The 25,255-nt window shown below is 42.4% G+C and overlaps 1 protein-coding gene across 4 annotated transcripts in view; it reads left to right on the forward strand.

Annotated features, from left to right (window-relative positions):
- LOC129696088 (TPR and ankyrin repeat-containing protein 1-like) overlaps positions 1–25,255 on the forward strand; it is a 121,959-nt gene that overhangs the window by 14,716 nt on the left and 81,988 nt on the right. For all 4 annotated transcript variants that reach the window (XM_055633505.1, XM_055633506.1, XM_055633508.1 and 1 more), the window contains 5 exons: positions 2,205–2,339; positions 12,553–12,667; positions 15,466–15,619; positions 18,179–18,279; positions 19,170–19,253. In XM_055633505.1, coding sequence (XP_055489480.1) covers positions 2,205–2,339; positions 12,553–12,667; positions 15,466–15,619; positions 18,179–18,279; positions 19,170–19,253 — 589 coding nt within the window. The remainder of the gene's footprint in view (positions 1–2,204; positions 2,340–12,552; positions 12,668–15,465; positions 15,620–18,178; positions 18,280–19,169; positions 19,254–25,255) is intronic.

Genomic DNA, 25,255 nt, shown 5'->3' on the forward strand with positions numbered 1-25,255 from the left:
CCCCCCCCCCCCCCCGATGTCAGAGTCAAAGTCATAGCCCCCGGCTGGCGATGGCGATTGTCCCGCGGCCATTAAAGCCACGCCGGGTGGTGCGAGGTCGCACACCGGGTCTTGGTGTTAGAGCCCCCGGTGTGCGCTCGCAGAGTCCGCGGCCATTCCAGCCGCGCGGGGCAATGGTGTCAGGCCCCGCTCCAGGAGCTCTTCAACCCCGCACTCGGGCGGGAGAAGTCGCCGTTGCAGGAGCCTGAGAAGCGGTCTCCCTCCAGGGAGCCGTGGGCTCCATGTGCCGTCGTCCACAGACCCGTCGTTGGAGCCTCCGACTCTCCGGCAGCAGCAGCAGCAGCAACGACAGCAGCAGCAGCAGCGCTCCTCCACCGCTCCACCCGCTCCGGACCCGGCCAGCTCCGCGACGGCAACGGTGAGTCGACACCTGAGTCCCCGGCTTCTTCCTGTTGGAGGCCGCTCCTCGTTGCGGCCTCAACGACACCTGAGACCCGACGAGAAAAGGTCGGGTCTCCAGTGCAGGGAGAGATTCAAAAAGTTCCCCCCCCCCCCTCCCACCCCACCCCCACCCCCCCCCACACACACACCCCAACATAAAATAACAAAAACTACATAAAAACACAGACAAAAAATAATAAAAACGCGGACAGGCTGCAGAGGCCGCTGCTGGCCAGAGCCGCGCCGCCTACCGGAAAAACACCTACCGAAGGTGTGGTAAATTGGATTAGTAAGTATGCAGATGATACCAAGATAGGGGGTGTTGTGGATAATGAAGAGGATTTCCAAAGTCTACAGAGTGATTTAGGCCATTTGGAAAAATGGGCTGGAAGATGGCAGATGGAGTTTAATGCTGATAAATGTGAGGTGCTACACCTTGGCAGGGCAAATCAAAATAGGACGTACATGGTAAATGGTAGGGAATTGAAGAATACAGTTGAACAGAGGGATCTGGGAATAACCGTGCATAGTTCCTTGAAGGTGGAATCTCATATAGATAGGGTGGTAAAGAAAGCTTTTGGTATGCTATCCTTTATAAATCACAGCATTGAGTATAGAAGCTGGGATGTAATGTTAAAATTGTACAAGGCATTGGTGAGACCAAATCTGGAGTATGGTGTACAATTTTGGTTGCCCAATTATAGGAAGGATGTCAACAAAATAGGGAGAGTACAGAGGTGATTTACTAGAATGTTGCCTGGGTTTCAACAACTAAGTTACAGAGATAGGTTGAATAAGTTAGGTCTTTATTCTCTGGAGCGCAGATGGTTAAGGGGGGACTTGATAGAGGTGTTTAAAATGATGAGAGGGATAGACAGAGTTGATGTGGACAAGCTTTTCCCTTTGAGAATAGGGAAGATTCAAACAAGAGGACATGACTTCAGAATTAAGGGACAGAAGTTTAGGGGTAACATGAGGGGGAACTTCTTTACTCAGAGAGTGGCAGCGGTGTGGAATGAGCTTCCAGTGGAAGTGGTGGAGGCAGGTTCGTTGGTATCATTTAAAAATAAATTGGATAGGCATATAGATGAGAAAGGAATGGAGGGTTATGGTATGAGTGCAGGCAGGTGGGACTAAGGGAAAAAAAGTTGTTCGGCACGGACTTGTAGGGCCGAGATGGCCTGTTTTCGTGCTGTAATTGTTATATGGTTATATCCCTCTTATATTTATGTAGGGCTTGATTTCACTCATGCACAGTAGGATTTGACTGGATAGCATGTGAAAAAATGCTCTTCACTGTATCTTTGCACACATGACAACACTCGATGGTTACCAACTTCGTTGGGTCTCGGAGGGTGTGCAAACACCACATTGACAATGCCCATGGTCAGGATCGAACAGTAGTTGATCATGACCAATTATCTTCCTGCAATGCTGCATTCTCCCAAAATCATTGATAATACATCAACAGCAGAATTATATTAAGTGTTGGTCAGAGCTGCATGTTCAAGGTTCATAAATGGGGCTTGACTCCCATTCCCACCTAACTGTCAATATCACTAGCACTGAGCAAAGACTGACAAAAAGTTTCAAACTGATAATCAATACTATTGATTCATAAGAAATCATTGCCTTCGCTACAGCAGTACTACTGCTGCACCAAGTAATTAATATCAAAGACTTACTTGAAGCATACCAGGCTTGTATTCTTCATTCATGGGAAAGGAGCATGATGTCTATACTGTATTTGTATTTTGTTGCAGAATGGATCAAATTGTATATGTAATGCAGCTAAAACATCTTGGAAATGAGGCGTTTAAACAACAGAATTATCACGATGCGATCCAAAGGTATGATGACGCTCTACGAATTCTCCAGGTTTGCCAACCAGCTGGAAGGTAAAAATTATTTTAAACTTTGCAAATGTTACATGGGATTGATTTTGATCATGAACATTTTATTCGGGTTTCACAAGGGTGCGGTCCTGAACGCATTTAATTAGTCTACATTATCGACTGCATTAGTGACTTAATCCTGTGTGATATATGCCTCTCTTCTTCTCTCTTCTGATTTCCATCTCATACTTGAATGTAAAGTGTGATGCTGAGCAAGCAGCAACAGTCCTGTAAAGCAGTTTTAGTCGGAAGGATAACGAGTGTAACACCTTTTAAAAGTGTTATCGGGAATATATTTCAAAGCATTACCGTCATTTAAAAGTGAGCATTTGGACAAATTGTACCATTTCTGTGCACTGATCAGCATTAAAATGACCAGAAGTTAAACTGAATTAGACACACAAATAGTATAAAAATGAGTGTATATCTAGCAATGTTACAAAATTTTGAGATTTAAAAAATCAAGTCTGCAATTTATCCCATCAGATAAAGCATAACAATAAGTTTAATTTGACACCAAATTCATTTTCATATCTCAAGTATTAAAAAAGTTATGGCCATTTTCATACTCGGAAATTAGCATCTTGTTCCCTATTGATTTTCAATGGACATTACAAAAAAGCTGTGATCTTGGATAGTCAAAAGCCCATTTCTTAAGGAAAGATTAACATTTTTAAATAGCCTAAGTGTCCAAAGATTATTCACAAATAATTCACAATATAACATGATTTTTATATCTAATTTACATTAATTTATAGGCCAAATGGAAGGAATTTAGTGTTCAATTGCTGTAAATAAATGCCCATTTAAATCGGCTTTCTAGTGGGTTCATGTGAACGCGCTGGTTTAGAACGTTCACATCGCGCTGGATTAGTGCCCTCAAATGCCGAGAAAAATACTGCGGGATATAAAAAGCCCAAAATGAACTACTCGCTATAGATAATTTTATATACAGGGTTATATACATGCCCCATTTAATGTAAAAATAAGGTACATACCTTTAATTGTTTGCTTTATAAAACCCTGGGGCTGCGAGAGGTTGCGGAATGAGAGAGTAATTTTAAAACTATTATAACTATATTATCGAGGCCTATAAAACTAATAATACCTTTTGCGACCGGGTCTTGCAGCGATTTTTCGTTAATGATTTACTAGGCTGAACATCTGCGATTAGAACAGCCTAGTAAAAATCGCGTTTTAAACCCGCCCCCTCCAAACAGCGCCAAAATCGTGGACATGGCTTTGGGCAGATTCCCAATGACGATTCAGGTAGGTTTTGTAACATACCTAGTATATCCTGACATCCCAAAGTTTTCGCAACACCTGCCGGAGAAGTAACTTCTGATGGATTACTGCTTGTATGCTGCTACAGATACAGCCCCAGCAATATTTAAGTTTTACCAGCATCCAAGACAATGTGCTTGACTGAAACTCCATCTATCGTGAATATTCACACACTCACACATTCCACGATATGTGTTCCAGGCCTCCGCCTTAAGATGAAGGAGGAGGTGGTGTTGGATCTGTTAAAAAACATTAAGGTGGATAAATCCCCAGGGCCTGATGAGATCTATCCCAGGTTGTTGAGAGAGACGGAGCAAAAGGAGACAGCAGGGATTTTGACAGAAAGACTGGATAGACTCGGCTTGTACTCGCTAGAATTTAGGAGATTGAGGGGGGATCTTATTGAAACTTACAAAATTCTTAAGGGGTTGGACAGGCTAGATGCAGGAAGATTGTTCCCAATGTCGGGGAAGCCCAGGACAAGGGGTCACAGTTTAAGGATAAGGGGGAATCCTTTAGGACCGAGATGAGAAAACATTTTTTACACAGAGAGTGGTGAATCTCTGGAATTCTCTGCCACAGAAGGTAGTTGAGGCCAGTTCATTGGCTATATTTAAGAGGGAGTTAGATGTGGCCCTTGTGGCTAAAGGGATCAGGGGGTATGGAGAGAAGGCAGGTACAGGATACTGAGTTGGATGATCAGCCATGATCATATTGAATGGCGGTGCAGGCTCGAAGGGCCGAATGCCTACTCCTGCACCTATGTTTCTATGTTTGTATCCTCTTTAGCCACAGTGAGGTCTGCATGACTGGAGAGTAGCTAGTGTTTTTTCCTTTGTTTAAGAAGGAAAGTAGAGAGAATCCCGGAAATTGCGGACTGTTGAGCCCCATGTTAGTGGTATCAGAGAGGATTCTTCGGGATAGAATTTACACGCATTTGGAAGATTATGGGGTAGTTGTGGACAGTCAGCATAGTTTTGTCTGCGGCAGGTCATATCTTACGAACATGGGTCTGTTTTTTGAGGTCTGCAAGGTGATTTTAGTGGGTGGGGCAATGAATATCTTCTATATCAATTTTAATAGTCTTTGATAAAATCCCTCATGGTCAGCTGATCCAGGAGATTTAAGTTGCATGGGTGACTTATTTGTATGGATTTTGACCTGGCTTACTCATTGAGTTGGATAACCTGTGATGGGCCCTTGTCGGCACTGGGCTTCTCCTCACTGGAGTTTAGAAGAATGAGACCTCATTGAAACCTACAGAATAATGAATGGCTTGGATGGGAGAGGATGTTTCCACTAATGGGAGAGTCTAGGACAAGTGCTCATAGCCTCAGAATTAAAGGATGTTCTTTTAAGAAGATGAGAAGAAATATCTTTCGTCAGAGGGTGGCGAATATTTGGAATTCTTTGCCACAGAAGGCTGTAGAGGCCAAGTTAGTGGATATTTGTATGGCAGAGATGGATAGAGTCTTGATTAGTACAGGTGTCAGAGGTTATGGAGAGAAGGCCGGAGAATGGGGTTAGGAGGGATAGATCAGCGACGATTGAATGGTGGAGTAGACTTGATGGGCCGAATGGCCTAATTCTACTCTTATCACTTATGACCTTTTGACGCATCTGTGACTAATGGTGTTCTGCAGGGAGCTGTGCTGGCCCCTCTGTTTGTGATGTATATAAATGACTTGGATGTAAATATAGATAAATTGATGAGCAGTATGTTTGCTGACGACCACAAGATTGCTGGTGCTGCAGACAATGAGGAGGGCTGTCAAAGTACACAGTGGGATGTGGATCAGTTACAGATATGGTGGACAAATAACAGTTAAGAGTTTAATCTCAGTAAGTGTGAGGTGTTGCACTTTGGCTGTTCAAATGTAAGGGGCTAGTATACAGTTAATGGTAAGGCTCTTAACATTGATGTACAAGGGTCCCTCTTTGAATGTGGCAACACAAGTAGATAGTGGTAAAGAAGGCATGCTTGTCTTCATTCATTGAGGCATTGAATACGAATCATTTTGAAGCTTTTGGTTTTGCCACCTTTGGAGTACTGGTGCAGTTGAGGTTGTCATTAATAAAGGAAGGATGTGGAGGCTTTGGATAGAGTGCCGAGGAGATTTACTAGAATGTTGCCTGGATTAGAGGGAGTTAGCTGTAAGAAGAGGGTCAACAAACTTGAATTGTTTACTCTAGAGCAATAGAGGTTGAGGGGAGACCTGATAGAAGTGTGCAATATTCTGAGAGGCAGTCAGAACCTTTTTTTCCAAGGATAAAAATATCAAAGACTAGCGAGCATAACTTCAATGTGATAGGGGGAAGGTTTACAGGAAATGTGCAAGGCACTTTATTTTTGCAAGAGGCAGTGGGTGCCTGGCGCACATTGTTAAAGGTGGTGGAGGCAAATATGATAGGGACACCAGAGGCTTTAAGATAGTTACATAGACACGCAGGGAATGGAGGGATGTGGAACATGCAGGCAGAGGAGATTAGTTGCCATAGAGGGAGTACAGAGAAGGTTCACCAGACTGATTCCTGGGATGTCAGGACTTTCATATGAAGAAAGACTGGATAGGCTCGGCTTGTACTCGCTAGAATTTAGAAGATTGAGGGGGGATCTTATAGAAACTTATAAAATTCTTAAGGGGTTGGACAGGCTAGATGCAGGAAGATTGTTCCCGACGTTGGGGAAGTCCAGAACAAGGGGTCACAGTTTAAGGATAAAGGAGAAATCTTTTAGGACTGAGATGAGAAAAACATTTTTTACACAGAGAGTGGTGAATCTCTGGAATTCTCTGCCACAGAATGTAGTTGAGGCCAGTTCATTGGCTATATTTAAGAGGGAGTTAGATGTGGCCCTTGTGGGAGTATGGAGAGAAGGCAGGTGCAGGATACTGAGTTTGGATGATCATATTGAATGGCGGTGCAGGTTTAACGGGCTGAATGGCCTACGCCTGCACCTATTTTCTATGTTTCTATTGTCACTGGTCTGCTCATATGCACGGGCGGTGACAACGCAGAACGAAGGGGAGACAAGCGAGCAGGACGCTGCATCTGTGAAGCAACAGGTGACGGCGTTCCTCCACTCAACAGGGATTGAGTTGGACAGGGACAACATCGAGGCTTGTCACCCGCTCACACGGAGAAGTAAGATGGATAAACCAGCCATAATAATTCGGTTTGCTAACAGGAAGCACAAAACTGAACTGCTGAAACAGGGAAGACGGCTAAAGGGCTCGGATGTGTATTTGAATGAACACCTGACAAAGAAAAATGCTGACATCGCCAGAAAGGCCCGACTCCTGAGAAAGCAGAAGAAAATTCAATCTACATGGACTGCAAACTGCAAAATATTCATCTAGCTGAACGGAACACCAGAACAAGCCAAAGTATTAGTCATTAGGGACCTGGATGAACTGGATAAACACCAAGGTGACAAACCACAACAAGGTAATGGAATACACTTGGTAGCAAATAAAGAATATATAAAATAAAAACCACACAAAATCCTGACAAAAAATATATATCTATCAGGATTAGAAACCTTTGCATATACAGAGCATAACACACATGACATAGGAAATGTTATTGATCCGGAAAATAATTTACTTAACAATATCAACAATAGCTGCAGTTATTACACAGATGAGCAATTCAATATAATTTTCCAATCAGAACATAATATATCAATTATCCACTTTAATAGCAGAAGTCTATATGCCAACGTCCGCTCCATAAAATGATATTTAAGACAGTTCAAGAACCCATTTAACCTTATAGCAATATCAGAGACCTGCATCAGCCCTGAGAAAGGTGTGGACTTTGACATGAATGGCTATGAACTGAATTATATAAACAGAAGGGAACAAAGTGGAGGAGGTGTGGCGATCTATGTGGATAAAAGACTGAAATATAAGGTGGTGGAGAACATGACAACTGCCGTTGACGATTTGTTGGAATGTGTTACAGTAGAAATTTGTATGGAAAAGACCAAAAATGTTATTGTGAGCTGGATATACAGAGCCCCCGGATCCAGTATTGAAATATTTAAAGATTGGATGGAAAACATGTTTACAAAATCATTACAAAAGATTATGTTCATCTGTGGGGATTACAATATTGACCTGTTGAATCCAAAAAAAACATAAAATGAGAGAAGAATTCATCAATACAAGTCAAGTCAAGTTTATTCGTCACATACACATACGAAATGTGCAGTGAAATGAAAAGTGGCAAATGCTCGCGGACTTTGTGCAAAAAAACAAACAAACAAACAACCAAACAAACTACAAACAGAATGTAACAGAATCACATATTCTTTTACATATTAAATATTGTGGGCGGAAGAAAAAAGGGAAAACGCAGTCCATTAGTACAGTAAGGTTAGTCCCTGGTGAGATAGGTGTTTACTGACCTTATGGCCTCTGGGAAGAAACTCCTTCTCAACCTCTCCGTTCTCACCGCATGGCAACGGAGGCGTTTGCCTGACCGTAGCAGCTGAAACTGTCCGTTGCAGGGGTGGCAGGGGTCTCCCTAATTTTATTGGCTCTGGAGTTGCACCTCCTGATGTATAGTTCCTGCAGGGGGGCGAGTGAAGTTCCCATAGTGCGTTCGGCCGAACGCACTACTCTCTGCAGAGTCTTCTTGTCCTGGGCAGAGCAATTCCCAAACCAAATGGTGATATTTCCAGACAAGATGTTTTCCACAGCCGCTGAGTAGAAGCACTGGAGGATCCTCGGAGGCACTCTGAATTTCCTCAATTGCCTGAGGTGGTTAAGGCACTGCCTTGCCTTACTCACGATTGCTGCGGCGTGTGATGTCCATGTCATATCCTCAGGGATGTGGACTCCCAGATATTTAAAACAGTTCACCCTATCCACAGTATCCCCATTTATACTCAATGGTGTGTACGTCCTCGGATGATGAGCCCTCCTAAAGTCCAGTATGGGTTTATATCCGAGAATAACCAGACCTAGCAGAATTACTTCTCATTGTACGACATTAATAAACAACATATTCACAAATATTAAGGAAAACAATACAGTAAGCGGACTATTATACAGTGACATTAAATTTAAGACTGCGCAAATCATGTACAAAGCAAGAAATCATTTGCTTTCAAGAAATATACAAAAACTGTTTATGGAAAGACAGGGTGGGTATAATTTGAGAGGGGAACATAATTTAAAAAAAACTCAATGTCAGAACAACTCTTAAATGTTTGTGCAGAGCAATCTGGGGTGAATTTGTGGAATGGTCTGGAACAGGAGATAAAACTTAGCACAAACAATTCAGTTTAAAAACATGCACAAAAACACTTGTTTAAAAGGATACTGGGATGAGAGGTGATTGTGAGTGGGATATTTGTTATACTGATTGTATTGGGAAGGGTGATTATAGGGTGATGGGTTGTATATATGACTAAGATGCTGTATAGTACAGGTGCACAACCTTTTATCCGACGATCCAAATAACGAAAACCTCCGAATAGCGACATTTTTTCAGTCCTTGAAGAAAGGTCCTTGAAAACGTTCACCGAGGGCGGCCTGCAGAGGTGACAGCGGAACCTCCGGTCGGTCCTTGAAGAAAGGGGAACTAAATCCCCATTCATAAAAGAGAAGGTGAGGGTATATTGCGCGGGAGGGTTAATAATTGACAATCTGCTGCTGCCTGCCCGCTGAGTTAAAACGTTCCCACGGTAGACTCACGATACACAGTGTATCGTGAGTCTTGCATGAGAACTTTTTAACTCAGCGGGCAGGCAGCAGCAAATTGTCGCTCCCTTCAGTTTCACCCCACCTACACCCCTCTGCTTCCCGGCCATGTGTGAGACCCCTTCCCTCCCCTCTCCAGCTCCCCCGCCCATTGCACCGGCGCGGGGGTTTTGCACTGTCTTCACGTCGGAGCTAGTGCCAATCACCGGAGACGTCAGGACCAACGGGACACCGGCCCCCAGGCCCACTGCAAGCACGGAGAACCCAGAGACCCACAGCCAGCAGCAGCCCAGCCCCGTTCCAATTCCAGAGGAACACGCTCCCCGTAGGGACCGAAGCTGATGATGTGCAAGGTGCGTCTTGGTCTTGAGGTTGCGGATGAGGGGGCGCAGCTCGGGCTGTGGGCGAACTACCACTTGTCGCTGTAGCTGCGCATCGGGGAGCGGGTTTCTGTTGGTCCTGACGTCTCCGGCCATCCCCCTGGACAGGAGCTGAGAGACGTCAGGACCACCAGAAGCCGCTCCCCGATGCGCCACTACAGCGACAAGTGGCAGTTCGCCCACAGCCCGAGCTGCGCCCCCTCATCGGGACACCGACCCCCAGGCCCACTGCAAGCACGGAGATCCCAGAGACTCACAGCCCGCAACAACTCTAGCCCAGCCCCGCTCCAACTCCAGAGGAACCCGGGTTGCGGATGAGGGGGCGCAGCTCGGGCTGTGGGCGAACTGCCACTTGTCGCCGTAGTGGCCCATCGGGCAGCGGATTCCTCTGGAGTTGGAGGGACAGGGAGACACAGCGGCTTTTGAGAATGGTGGGCAATCACTTCCAAAGTTCTGCCCACACAGTCAGTACACCTCTCCTACACTTGTCTCCCGCACTAAGATCATCTCGCAGAGAATGATCCCAGCCTAACCCTCCCTATTCTCTCCTATTCTGCAAGAAAAAACTACATTGAAGACTCAAACTTGCGATCGAGTAACTGCCGGGATCGAGGCGCAAACTCCCGACCTTGTGGATATGAGCCGAGCACTCTGCCACTGAGCCAGCCGTTAAAATCTATGCTAAAAATCTTCCATTCCGAAAGCCGAAAAATTCTGAATTACGAAAAGTGTCTGGTCCCAAGGCTTTCGGATAAAAGGTTGTGCACCTGTATAAGGGTTTTTTATTTTTTTTATTTGTTTCTCTCTTTTTTTGTATGGCTTTGTAAATATTTGATTAGTGTATACATGTAAATAATTTGGTGTACATATACAGTAGCTGCTGGTGTACATATGGTGTACATATAGCTGCTAAATTTGTATAAGATAATTATAAGCAGTTGAATAAGGGGTGGGAATTAATAAGCTTTGGCTTCTTCCTGCTCCTTTTCGGACACAAACAATTTCATTTATTTATAGATATTGTTAATGACACTTTATAAATATTCTTGTTTTGTTTTTTTGTATGCTGTTTATTTTGCTTTTTATTCTTTTATTCTGCTCGAAATAAAGAAATAATAAATAAATAGACTTTAGCCCCTCTTCAAGGTGACATCACCAGCTTTAAGGCTGCAATGACACCCGGCCAGCTCCAATGAGCAAGCCATGCCTGCCTCAAAAAATCCTCAAACCAGTATCCTATAGTGCTACTAGAAATAAAGAACACAGAACACAGCCCCCACTCGCAGAACACAGACCCCGCTCGCACTTTGCGCACTTTATTCTCGCGGCCGGTGATTGTCATGTGTACAGTACAGAGACAACGAAATGCATTTACCATCTCCCTGGAAGAGCGACATAGCATATGATTTGAATAAATATTTACATTAGCATTTTTCAGACATAGTGTTTTTCCTGTGGGAGGAGTGTCCGGGGGGGAGGGGTGATTGGCAGTCACCGAGGTACGTTGTTGAGTAGAGTGACAGCCGCCGGGAAGAAGCTGTTCCTGGACCTGCTGGTCCGGCAATGGAGAGACCTGTAGCGCCTCCCGGATGGTAGGAGGGTAAACAGTCCATGGTTGGGGTGAGAGTAGTCCTTGGCGATGCTGAGCGCCCTCCGCAGACAACGCTCGCTTTGGACAGACTCAATGGAGGGAGCGAGGAACCGGTGATGCGTTGGGCAATTTTCACCTCCCTCTGCAAGGCCTTCCGGTCGGAGACAGAGCAGTTGCCATACCATACTGTGATACAGTTGGTAAGGATGCTCTCGATGGTGCAGCGGTAGAAGTTCACCAGGATCTGAGGAGACAGATGGACCTTCTTCAGTCTCCTCAGGAAGAAGAGACGCTGTTGAGCCTTCTTGATCAGAGTTGAGGTATTGTGGGTCCAAGAGAGGTCATCGGAGATGTTGACCCCCAGGAACCTGAAGCTAGAAACACGTTCCACCTCCGTCCCGTTAATGTGGATGGGGGTGTGCGTGTCGCCCCTGGACTTCCTGAAGTATACAATGAGCTCCTTGGTCTTCTTGGAGTTAAGGGCCAGGTTGTTGTCAGCACACCATGCTGCTAAGTGCTGGACCTCCTCCCTGTAGGCCGACTCATCGTTGTTGCTGATGAGATAGATAGATAGATAGATTGATTGATAGATATTTTCCTTCTAAGAGCCATGTGTAACTTGCTGTATGAAAGGATGGGAGAGAAACGGCACTATTTAAAAAAAATTGCCTAACTTTGGCTTTGATGTGCTGTGAGCTCTGCGATGGAAAAGTCCATGCTGTGCCCGCTGCTGGCGCTATGGGCCCGACTACGGGAAAGGCAGTTCCAATCCAAGCTGTTAGGCCGCGAGAGGGGAGGCGGAGAAGCGACATGGAAAAAGTTGCCTCTCCGTCGAGGAAGCGACTGATAAAACGGTTTCCCCTTTCCCCCCCCACCCCCCACATGAGACATACCGAGAGACACTAAAACAAACATTTGGACATATTAAAAAAAACAAAAAAAAGTCAAAATAACGCACACGCTGCTGGCAGGGCAGCCGACTCGCAGCGCCCCCAACCGACCGTTCAATTGAGTCAATCGAAGGAAGGTTGGTTTTGTGTGATGGTTTGGGCGGCATCCACAATTCTCTGCAAAGGCAATGTCATTATTTAGGATCAAGTGATAAATGGTTGAAAGAAATAAAGAAATAAAATGTAATTTGCAGGATAAGTATTGATCTATACTTGGAGGAACTGAGTTCATTATACATTTGCCAATTCATTTATAATGTTAATAAGGGCAAGAATTTAACATATATTTCCTTTTTATAGGGAGTTAGCTGTACTCTTCTGCAACAGATCAAATGCCTTTTATAACCTGGAAATGTGGGATGATGCTTTTCTGTCTGCACACTATGCTACTGCTATGGACAGTACTTATATCAAGGTAAGTGTGTTTTTGCAGTCCTGCATTGTTTAGCTTTAGCATGCTTTAGCACCTGGCATTGATCATGAATTTAAATATACCAAGGTAAATTACAAATTTATAACCATATAACAATTACAGCACGGAAACAGGCCAACTCGGCCCTTCTAGTCCATGCCGAACACTTATTCTTCCCTAGTCCCATCTACCTGTGCTCAGACCATAACCCTCCATTCCTTTCCCGTCCATATAACCTATCCAATTTATTTTTAAATGATAAAATCGAACCTGCCTCCACCACGTCCACTGGAAGCTCATTCCACACAGCTACCACTCTCTGAGTAAAGAAGTTCCCCCTAATGTTACCCCTAAACTTCTGTCCCTGAATTCTCAAGCCATGTCTTCTTGTTTGAATCTTCCCTACTCTCAATGGGAAAAGCTTATCCACGTCAACTCTGTCTATCCCTCTCATCATGTTAAAGACCTCTATCAAGTCCCCCCCCTTAACCTAACTTGTTCAACCTTTCTCTGTAACATAGTTGCTGAAACCCAGGCAACATTCTAGTAAATCTCCTCTGTACTCTCTCTATTTTGTTGATATCCTTCCTACAATTAGGCGACCAAAATTGTACCCCATACTCCAGAATTGGCCTCACCAATGCCTTGTACAATTTTAACATTACATCCCAACTTCTATACTCTCTGGGGGAACTCAGCAAGTTGGACAGCATCTATGGAGGAAAATGGACAGGCGGCATTTCAGCTCTGGCCCTTCCTCAGATCGATGAAGTAGGGGAGAGAAAGCTGGTAAAGAGAGTTGAGCAGAAGGCGTGGGGTAAAAACTGGCAAGTGATAGTTGGATTCAGATGACGAGGTGTGGTTTGCGGATGTGTGGAGATAGAAATAGAGGTGAAATGGAGACAAAAAGATGCAGATGTGGAATCTGATATGGAAGAATGAAGAGGAGTAACGTGTAAAACTGGACGGAGGGAGAAGGGTGGAAGTGAACGAGATGGGGGAGAGGAAAATAGTTTCCTTGCACTAGAGGCTCACCGGCCTATAGTTCCCCGGATTCTATCTTCTTACTTTCTTAAACAAAGGAACAACATTAGCCACTCTCCCATCTTCCGGGACCCTGCCTTTGGCTAGAGAACCAACAAAAATCCTCGTCAGTTTAATTTCAGTTATATTTGTTAAAAGGTTTGCTAAATGCAGTTCTATTCAAAGTTTAATGGTATTTATTTAACTGTTTTTGTTGAAATAATTTACTTATGATAAAAGTCTTCTTTTGTGCCCATCTTCCATGTTTCAAATGTTGACATCGCTGTCATCGTCTGTCCTGAAAAGGACGCAAGCTTCCGGCGACACTCAATGGGAGCCGTCACTTGTTGCAATAGATGATGGTGGCAGCAGAATTAGCTCGGGATACGTCCAGTTTCCAGCCCCGCGACGTGGATGCTTCTGCTATGGGGCCATGATAAAAGTGATATTTTGTTGAGGCATACAACCATAGTACATTTTGTTTGTAATATTTTTATCATGGAGAGAATATTTTAATTTTGAGACATAGCATGGGAACCGGCCCTCCAAGTTCACGTCAACCATTGATCACATTAGTTATGACACTAGAGGCAACTTACAGAGGCCAATTAACCTACAAGCCCGCAAATCTTTGGGATGTGGGAAGGATCACCCAGAAGAAACCCCCGTGGTCGTGGAGAACGTGCAAACTCCACAAAGACAGCACTTGAGGTCAGGATCGAACCCAGGTTTTTGACGCTATGAGACAGCAGCTGTGCCAACCATTTGCATGAAATAACTAACATGAAGCGGTAGTAATTTTACCTCTGACAGTAGTAATTCTAAATGAAGAGTTGTGATGCAGAAAGAGCAAGGAACATTAACGTGTATTAGCTGAAGAATAACTTTTCTGAAAACATATTGATATACGCATGCTTATTATGCACTGACACAACTTACATGAATCATTTTCTTTACACAATCCATGTTTACTATTGCCAGATAACCAAAGCCAAGCAAACTACATGCATCAAATTTTAATCAAACTGCATGTGCATACTTTTCTGTTAACAGCCCATATTTAGTAGTCATTAAAACTTTTGAACAATAATATCAATTCTCTATCTGAATGAGCATCAGCCTGGAAAGTATCACAATCATGACCCACTGATTTATGTACATGTAACGAATGAAACTTGACTTGAGTGCATTTTATAACCAATTAAATGATTTAAGTTTATTAAGTAGCTGCAACAAAGTTATTAATCGCACATCAATTAATCGCACATAATAATTTTTCACACAGAGAGTGGTGAATCTCTGGAACTCTCTGCCACAGAAAGTAGTTGAGGCCAGTTCATTGGCTATATTTAACAGGGAGTTAGATGTGGCCCTTGGGGCTAAAGGGATCAGGGGGTATGGAGAGAAGGCAGGGATGGGATACTTAGTTGGATGATCAGCCATGATCATATTGAATGGCGGTGCAGGCTCAAAGGGCCGAATGGCCTACTCCTGCACCTAGTTTCTATGTTTCTATCGACTATAGTAAAGAATAATCTTGAACATAAGGGTTAGAATTCAGAATTAAAATGATTAATTTAACAATTCTTGTGCCAAAATGTTTTTCTTGGGCATTTTATGTATAGAATTTTCTAAATGGACGAATATCAGATAAAAGCACTACCACATTGAATTCACTTGCACAATTATTCAGATGGAACCGATATTTCCAAATAATCTAGATTTCTCCTATATTATTGTGAATTTGGTGTAATTCAATAAACTTTCTTTTCTGACAGGGCTACTATTGGGCTGGAAGTGCTTCATTGAAGAGGCACGATAACATGCTGGCTTCTCAGTTCTTCTATGAAGGGTTAAATATATTGGATGGAGATCGAGAGAAGTCTCATTATCAGATTGCAGATTTCATTGTGGGAATCCTAACAGCTAACGGTATGTAAACAATTGTTCATTGCTTTCCATAGCCTCCAGTGACAAAATAAAATATAAACACTTTGCAAAATGACAAACCTTGAATTAATAATTAAAAATTTAGAAATAACTTTGAAGTATTTGAACTTTGGAGTATCCATAGCAAAAGGATTTGAGTATAGGAGCAGGGAGGTTCTACTGCAGTTGTACAGGGTCTTGGTGAGACCACGCCTGGAGTATTGCATACAGTTTTTGGTCTCCAAATCTGAGGAAATACATTCTTGCCATAGAGGGAGTACAGAGAAGGTTCACCAGACTGATTCCTGGGATGTCAGGACTTTCATACAAAGAAAGACTGGATAGACTCGGCTTGTACACACTAGAATTTAGAAGATTGAGGGGGGATCTTATGGAAACTTACAAAATTCTTAAGGGGTTGGACAGGCTAGATGCAGGAAGATTGTTCCCGATGTTGGGGAAGTCCAGAACAAGGGGTCACAGCTTAAGGATAAGAGGGAAGTCTTTTAGGACTGAGATGAGAAAATCATTTTTTACACACAGAGAGTGGTGAATCTGTGGAATTCTCTGCCACAGAGGTAGTTGAGGCCAGTTCATTGGCTATATTTAAGGGGGAGTTAGATGTGGCCCTTGTGGCTAAAGGGATCAGGGGGTATGGAGAGAAGGCAGGATACTGAGTTGGATGATCAGCCATGATCATATCGAATGGCGGTGCAGGCTTGAAGGGCCGAATGGCCTACTCCTGCACCTATTTTCTATGTTTCTATGTAATATGAGTGCAGTTGGATATAAAAGTGAAGGATGCATATTAGAATTTCTGGCTGTGGGAGTGTAGATAATTGGTGATTATTGGCACTGATCAGGTGGTCAGGAGTGATAATGTAATGCCTTAAAGAAATATGGGGATGAGAGTCATACAAAGAGTCTGGAAAAGTTTAATGTCATCTCTGCATCCGAGGAGGTTAAGAGATGTTTTCAAGATGAAAAGATTGGCACAAAAAAGGGTAGGACTAAAACAAGAGATCATAATTCTTTTTAAATAATTACAGAATTGAAAGAAGTTTTTTTTTCCCTAAGATGACCAGCAAATATCCATGTGAAAGTTGAGGCCATTAATAATTTCAATAGTGCAGTACAATGTGGGCCAGAGCTCAAGGATGAAAATATAGTATAGAACAGTACAGCACAGGAACAGGCCCATCGGCCCACAATGTTTGTGCCAAACATGATGCCAAGCTAAACTGATCTCATCTACCTCTACCTGATCCACGTGTATCGAGGTCCAGTGAAAATCTTGTTGTTGCGTGCTATCCAGTTAGGGGAAAGACCATACATGATTCTAATCAAGCTGTCCACAATGTCGGGATACAGGATGAAGGGAATAGCGTAAGCATTCTGGTAAACATCCTCGGCACCCCTTGCCAAAGCCTCTGCATCTTCCCTGTAATGGGGTGACCAGAACTGCACCCAATACTATACATGCAGCTAAACCAAAGTCCTAACGTGCTGTGCTGCATGTGTTACAGATTTGCAATGGAATAAAACAGTAGGTTTTGATTCATCTTGCATTTGTCCGCTCATCCTTTTATTTGCTCTCGGTTGCGAACTGTGTGCGCCTTGTGTTCCTGCTTGGAGTTCCCTGTCTAAAACTGGGCCCCATCTTCTACCATTCTACTCTGTCACTATTATTTGTATTCTAATTATATTTTTTCATTGTAATTGCATTTAATTGTTATTGTTTTGGAGCGACATGGGCTGAATGCAGGCAAATGGGACCTAGCTCAAGTAGGACCTTGTTTGGCATGGACAACTTGGGCTGAAGGACCTGTTTCCTCTCTACATAACTATTATTCTGCCTGTTTCTTGTGACTTTAATAACATTGTATTTCTTCTTTCTGCTAGTAACTAAATGATCTAGCAGCAAGTACCAAATAAACAATAAAGCCATTTATTGGCTTAAGTACAAAAACACTTGTTTAAAAGGATATTGGGATGAGGATAGGTGATTGTGAGTGGGATATTTGTTATACTGATTGTATTGGGAAGGGTGATTATAGAGTGATGGGTTGTATATATGACTAAGATACTGTGTAGTATATGAGGGTTTTTTTCTTTTCTTTTTCTTTTTTTCTTTTTTGTATGGCTTTGGAAATATTTGATTAGTGTTTAAATATAAATAATTTGGTGTACATATAGTGGCTGGTGTACATATGGTGTACATATGGCTGCTAAATTTGTATAAGATAATTACAAGCATTTGAATAAGGGGTGGAAATTAATTAATAAGCTTTGGCTTCTTCCTGCTCCTTTTCAGACACATATGATTTCATTTATTTATAGATATTGTTTATGATACTTTATAAATATTTTTGTTTTGTTTTTTTGTATGCTGTTTCACATTTGCTTTTTATTCTTTTATTCTGTTTGAAATAAATAACAAAATAAATAAATAAATAAATAAATAGATTTATTCATGACCATCATCATGCATTTTAACGATTTGCTTAAGATCTGAAATGTATGGATCCCTTTTCTTCCTCGTCACCCTGCTTTCTTTCATAGGGGCTGATGCCAACAGTGATGCGATATTTAAATGGAAAAAATACAATTTGCTAATTTGGCAAACGGTCATAGATAAAGCTGCAAAAAAATACTTGTGGGAGGTAAGCAGTGACTCAATGACATCTAAAATTGTAACTTAGCTGATCCACATATTTGCCAGCGAACACTTGTGAACCATTTAACATTGAATCATGAAATGTTAAGTCTGAAAGAGGCCTTGTGGTGATCAGATGTATCCAGGCATTCTGCAGTGACTATGTCCAGCTTGCCTTTGTGTCATAGAGTTCTCAGAGGATCCTGGTAAGTGGTGACAGGTTCAGTGTTTTAAATCCCTGATATGTGGAGAACAATAACAACACACAAAGATGCAGCAATTGCACATTATTTTTTTCCAGCTTTTAGCTGTTTTATATCAAAGGGGAATATCATCAGAGTATGTTTCATGTGGTTATTGAAAGGTTGGGAAAAACTTGCTAAATCAAAATGAAACTGTAGCTGAACAGCTCTCCACAAAATAACCCTTCCCTCATCTCAGCACACCCCAAATTACACCCCAATGTAATGTAATGTTTGATAGATCCCAGCTTTGATCCCAGTTGGCTTCTACAAAGATGACTATACTACAGATATTCAGCGGGTGCAGCAGCATCTATGGAGCGAAGGAAATAGGCAACGTTTCAGGCCGAAACCCTTCTCCCGAAGGGTTTCGGCCCGAAACGTTGCCTATTTCCTTCGTTCCATAGATGCTGCTGCACCCGCTGAGTTTCTCCAGCTTTTTTGTGTACCTTCGATTCTCCAGCAACTTAAATAAACAGATATTGTTCCAGGGGAATATAGCTTAAAGAAATATATCTTTTACTAAGATAAAGTGGAAAGCAATACAATGAGTTAATTGAAATACTATTTACATGATATTAAGCATTAAAAATAATTGATACTATTACTTCATTAAAAATAGGTTACTTCATTTTCAATACTCATTTCTTTGCAGTCTCTATATTTTTTACTTTGCGAATATCGGTGTATCCCTGGAAACTACTGTGCCTCTGGAATCCCACTTAAGAACCTATTTGAGGTATGTTCTCAACACATAATTATTACTTGGAATGCATTTTTAATTAACCCGTCTACCTTGCCTGATGGAAAAAGGGCAAATAGTTGTAAAGTGGAATCTGAAATGAATTGAATAATGTGATGCAGTGATTTCAGCAAACAGGTTATTTAGAAACATAGAAAATAGGTGCAGGAGGAGGCCATTCGGCCCTTCGAGCCAACACCGCAATTCATTGTGATCATGGCTGATCGTCCCTTATCAATAACCCGTGCATGCCTTCTCCCCATATCCCTTGACTCCACTAGCCCCTAAAGCTCTATCTAACTCTCTTAAATCCATCCAGTGGACTTTCTCTTAAATCCATCCATTGTATACTGGATTTTGGAATAGTGTGTAAATTAATGGGCAATGAAGATAAAGTTTGAGCTGAGTAAATATTTAGAGAAATAACAATAGTATGTGGGGGGGATTTTTGATGTGGATTGATGAAAACGTAATGCTTTGAGTTGCGAAAAATGGTGTAATGCACTTTGTTTATCAAACTCAGCAAAAGCTACAATTGCATGTAATTGTGCATTGCCATTTTCCTCACCCATTCCCATGTTTCAAATCACTTGGACTCTGTGCTTCTTCATTCATTTCCACGTATGCATTTTACCCTCATAAGCATTTTCCGCAAACTAATCATATGAACTGTACCTGAAGGAAGTTAATGTTAATCTGACTGAGGTGTTTCTTCAACTGAACAGCAACTGAAACTAAAGAATAATAACCTACCTTTGATGAACTGGCACAAAAATGCTGCCCTGCAGATGTTGAAATGATGTGATTCTATCATACAGGGGCAGGGAAAAATCAAGTACAAATGTAGGCATTTGGCACCATTTTTAATTAAAATATTAAAATGCCTCATCATTTCAATGGATAATATCATTCTTAAAATGTACACTTATTGCAAAGTAACAAATCTATACAAGTAGTTTACTTTTTTAAATTGGGTATTTAACATGCTGTCTGTTAGATCTGTCAGTTGCAGCTAACAATTATTCAGATGATGTGGGTAATTAGTGTCTGTGTATGATGGGTTATGTACACTGATATTACGGATGCAAAGCACTTGTAATTGATTTTGTTTGCCAGGTTTTTTTGTTTTTTTTAAATAATTTTATTTATTAGAAGTACAGTACATTACATTAATACGCCAGGTACAAGTTATTACATTTATTGCACCACTTCATTTTTTAATCTTTAAAAAGAGAGAAAAGTAAAGAAAGTGATATTGTGAAAAAGTGATCAAAAAGAGGGACCTTTTAAGCAAAGAGTTAGGGAAAAAAGTTAAGAAATAGGCAGTAAAAAAGAGAGAAAAAGAAACAAAAGCTCTCTTATGAAGACCGAGCAGAAAGGGATATACCAACTTTGTATTTTTCATCTCCCCCTTACTAAATCCTGACACCATTTCTTTTTTAAAGTACTGTTGCACCTTATACTTGTAGTAAGTCATTAAATGCAGACCACGTCTTTTGGAAGTGGTCTGATTCGCCTGCAAGAAGGAATCTCATATCTTCCAGGTGTAATGTTTCAAGCATATTTGAAATCTACATATTTATTGTTGGTATAGGGGCGTTTTTCCAGAATTTAGGTATAAGCTTTTTTCCCCGTTATTAACCTGTAATTAAAGTTTGCCAGGTATGAAAACAAAACAAATATGTAAATCATACGAGGAATCTGATTTGCCATACAGTCATACCAAAAAAGCAGCAAAGCACGCAAAATCTAACATAAACGTCCATCGCAGCGGTTCCTCCACATTCCCCACTGTGATGGAAGGCACTAAAGTTTTATCTTCTTTCCTTTTTCTCCCGCGGTCAGGGGAGTCGAACCATTCGCAGTCAGGGTGATTGAAGCTCCCACATCGGGGCAATCGAAGCTCCCGTCATCGGGACGGCCGAAGCCGCGGGTTCTACGATGTTAATGTGCGGCTTGGAGCTCCCGAAGCCGGTCCCTAACCAGGGACCGCAGCTCCGAGATGTTAAATCCGCAGGCTCCCAAGGTCGATCCCCAGCAAGAGTCCGCCAGCTCCACAATGTTAGGCCGCAGTGCAGACGGAGATACGATAAGGAAAATCCCCCTTCCCCCCCCATAATACAAAACTAAAGATACACTTAAACAACATTTAACCAGAGACTAAAAAACAACAGCGAGAAAGGAATGATACAGACTGTTGGTGAGGCAGTCATTGCACAGCGCCACCCAGTGGTACGAGTGCTGGAGTCAGGAATACGTGAGTGGGAGTTTGATTCCGAGGGGGAAGGTGATGTTGGACTTCAGTACACGCAATGATTCATGTGGGGATTGGATATCAATCACATTTTTTGCTCCTGATTGGTGCAAATGTAGAATAAACTGATACGGTAGATTAGCTAAATAATTAAAATCAAAAAACTCAATTAGATTCAGATTCAGATTCAAACTTTATTGTCATTGTGCAGTGTACAGTACAGAGACAACTATGTCCCTAGAATAGCGCCATAGAATATGAGCAATAAATATATTTACGTACATACAGTCGTAGTGGTGCAATTTTTTCTGGTGGAAGGAGTGTCCGGGGGGGGGGCAGTAGGGGTTGGGGGTGACGGGCAATCACCGAGGTACAGAGTTAACTAATGTAACAGCCGCAGGGAAGAAGCTGTTCCTGGACCTGCCAGTCCAGCAACGGAACGATTAGTCAAGTTATTTACTTGATTTCAATTATTTAGCTAATCTACCTAATCTAAACTAATTGGGCACATCAACAAAAGATTTGATGTGATGGCAGACGGCGCCAGACAGCACCAAAGCAGGCCCTTCAGCACAACATGTCCATGCCAGCCAAGATGACCCATCCATATTTGTACCATTTTCCTGCATTTGGCCGATATCCTTCCAAACCTTTTTCTATCCATGTATCTGTCCAAATGTCTTTTAAATGTTGTTATTGTAGTTGGGTCAACAACTTAATCCATAGTTTTTTCCATTTATCCACCATCTGCTGTATGGCAAAAGTTCCCCTTCATGTTCCTATTAAACCTTTTACCCTCTCGCCTTCAACCTATGTTCTCCAGTTCTTGATTCCACTACCCTGGGAAAAGGACTGTATCTATACCCTCATCGTTTTATATACCTCTGTAAGATCACTGCTCAACTTCAAGGTAGAGTTTAAACCTGCCCAATCTCTCTCTGCAGCTCAGATCTTCGAGTTCTGGCAACATCATCATAAATGCAATCTTTCCACCTTACTGACACCTTTCTGATAGTATGGTGGCCAAACGTGAACACAGTAATCCGAGTGCAACCACACCAATGTGTTGTACCACTGAAATATAATGTCCCAACTTCTGTACACGATTCCATGACAACGAAGGCCAGCATGCCAAAGGTCTTCCTCATCGGGAAAATAGATGATATTTACATTAGAGGTACAGCGCGGTAACTGATACTTCGGCCCACCGAGTCTGTGCCGACCAGCGATCACCGCACACTTACACAATCCTACACACACCAGTGCCAATTTACCAATTATACTAAGCCAATTATCCCACAAACCTTTACCTCTTTGGAGTTTGGGAGGAAACCGGAGATCCCAGAGAAAACCCACGCAGGTCACGGGGAAAATGTACAAACTCCGTACAGACAAGCACCCATAGTTAGGATCGAACCCGGGTCTTTGGCGCTGTAAGGCAGCAACTCTACCGCTGCGCCACCTTGCCGCCCTGGGGAGTAGGGAATTAAACAAAAGATTAAAAAGCAGGACTTTGAAGGTTCTGGTGCCACGTGTTTGTGAGGGTAGGAACAGGAAGATAGAAGTGATGAATGTGTTGCTCAGGTGCTGAAGCAGTGGGCAGGGATTCAGAATTTTAGAGAGACGGGGATGGGAAACAGAATGGTAGGTTACTAAGCAAACTATCTGATGGGAAGGTAGAGCTCAGGACCACTAAGTCTCAAAGGAAGGACAGGCAATGATGGGTTAACGAATATGGTGAAGCTAATGAGCATATAACACACATGAGTATGATGTTGTGGCCATCCTGGAAAACATGGTTGCACGAGAGACTCGACTGGTAGATAGCTTAACAATCCAGTGTTTCAATGTTGAAACATATAAGATTATTACGTGTTTGGACACGCTAGAGGCAGGAAACATGTTCCCGATGTTGGGGGAGTCCACAACCAGGGGCCACAGTTTAAGAATAAGGGGTAAGCCATTTAGAACGGAGACGAGGAAACACTTTTTCTCACAGAGAGTTGTGAGTCTGTGGAATTCTCTGCCTCAGAGGGCGGTGGAGGCCGGTTCTCTGGATACTTTCATGAGAGAGCTAGATATGGCTCTTAAAGTAAGTAAGTACATTTATTGGCCAAGTATTCACATACAAGGAATTTGCCCACAAGGAAAACATGACATACAGTGACAGTTACGAATGACTCAGAAAACAATAAACATTAATAATAATAAAACATTAATGATAAAACACCATTGATCAAGCATGTGAACCAACAAAATACCAGATCAAAGGGAGGCTACAGATTTTTGGCTGTTGAGTAGAGCAACTACTCGTGGATAAAAACTGTTTTTATTTTTTATGTCTGGCTGTGGCAGCTTTGACAGTCCGGAGTCGCCTTCCAGAGGGAAGTGATTCAAAGAGTTTGTGGCCAGGGTGAGAGGGGTCAGAGATGATCTTGCCCGCTCGCTTCCTGGCCCACATTGTGAAATGCAGTGCCCTCCATACTGTTTGGGACAAAGACCCTTCATATTTGCTTCTGTATTTCACAATTTGAGATTTGTAATGGAAAAAAAATCACATGGTTAAAGTGCACATTGTCAGATTTTAATGAAGGCGATTTTTCTATGTTTTGGTTTCACCATGTAGAAATTGCAGCAATGTTTATTCATAGTGTCCCCCCCCCCCCCAATTTCAGGGCACCATAATGTTTGGGACATACACAGCAATGTCATGTGAATGAAAGTAGTCATGTTTAGTATTTTGTTGCATATCCTTTGCATGCAATGACTGCTTGAAGTCTGTGATTCATGGACATCACCAGTTGCTGGCTGTCTTTTCTGGTGATGCTCTGCCAGGACTGTATTGCAGCCATCTTTAGCTTATGCTTGTTTTGGGGGCTAGACCCCTTCATCATATAAAAGGCATGCTCAATTGCGTTCAGATCGGGAGATTGACTTGGCCACTCAAGAATTCACCTTTTTTTTTTTTTAGCTTTGAAAAACTGCTTTGTTGCTTTAGCAGTATGTTTGGGATCATTGTCTTGCTGTAGAATGAACCGCCGGCCAATGAGTTTTGAAGCATTTGTTTGAACTTGAGCAGATAGGATGTGTCTATACACTTCAGAATTCATTCTGCTACTACCATCAGCAGTTGTATCATCAATGAAGATAAGTGAGCCACTACCTCCAGCAGCCATACATGCCCAGGCCAGAACACCCCCACAACCGTGTTTCACAGATGAGGTGGTATGCTTTGGATCTTGGGCAGTTTCTTCTCTCCTCCATATTTTGCTCTTGCCATCACTCTGATATAAGTTAATCTTTGTTTCATCTGTCCACGAGACCTTTTTACAGAACCGTGGTTGCTCTTTTAAGTACTTCTTGGCAAACTGAGTCTGAAGAAGGTTTTCGGCCAGAAACGTTGCCTATTTCCTTCGCTCCATAGATGCAGCTGCACCCGCTGAGTTTCTCCAGCACTTTTGTGTACCTTGGCAAACTGTAACCTGGCCATCCTATTTTTGCAGTTAACCAGTGGTTTGCATCTTGCAGTGTAGCATCTGTATTTCTGTTCATGAAGTCTTCTGTGGACAGTGGTCGTTGACAAATCGACACTTAACTCCTGAAGAGTGTTTCTAATCTGTCAGACAGGTGTTTGGGGATTTTTCGTTATTATTAGAGATAACTTTTCTGTGATCAGCTGTGGAGGTCTTCCTTGGCCCGCCAGTTCCTTTGCGATTAGTAAGCTCACCAGTGCTCTCTTTCTTCT

The sequence above is a fragment of the Leucoraja erinacea genome, chromosome 4, assembly GCF_028641065.1.
Source record: "Leucoraja erinacea ecotype New England chromosome 4, Leri_hhj_1, whole genome shotgun sequence".
Lineage (NCBI taxonomy): Eukaryota > Metazoa > Chordata > Chondrichthyes > Rajiformes > Rajidae > Leucoraja > Leucoraja erinaceus.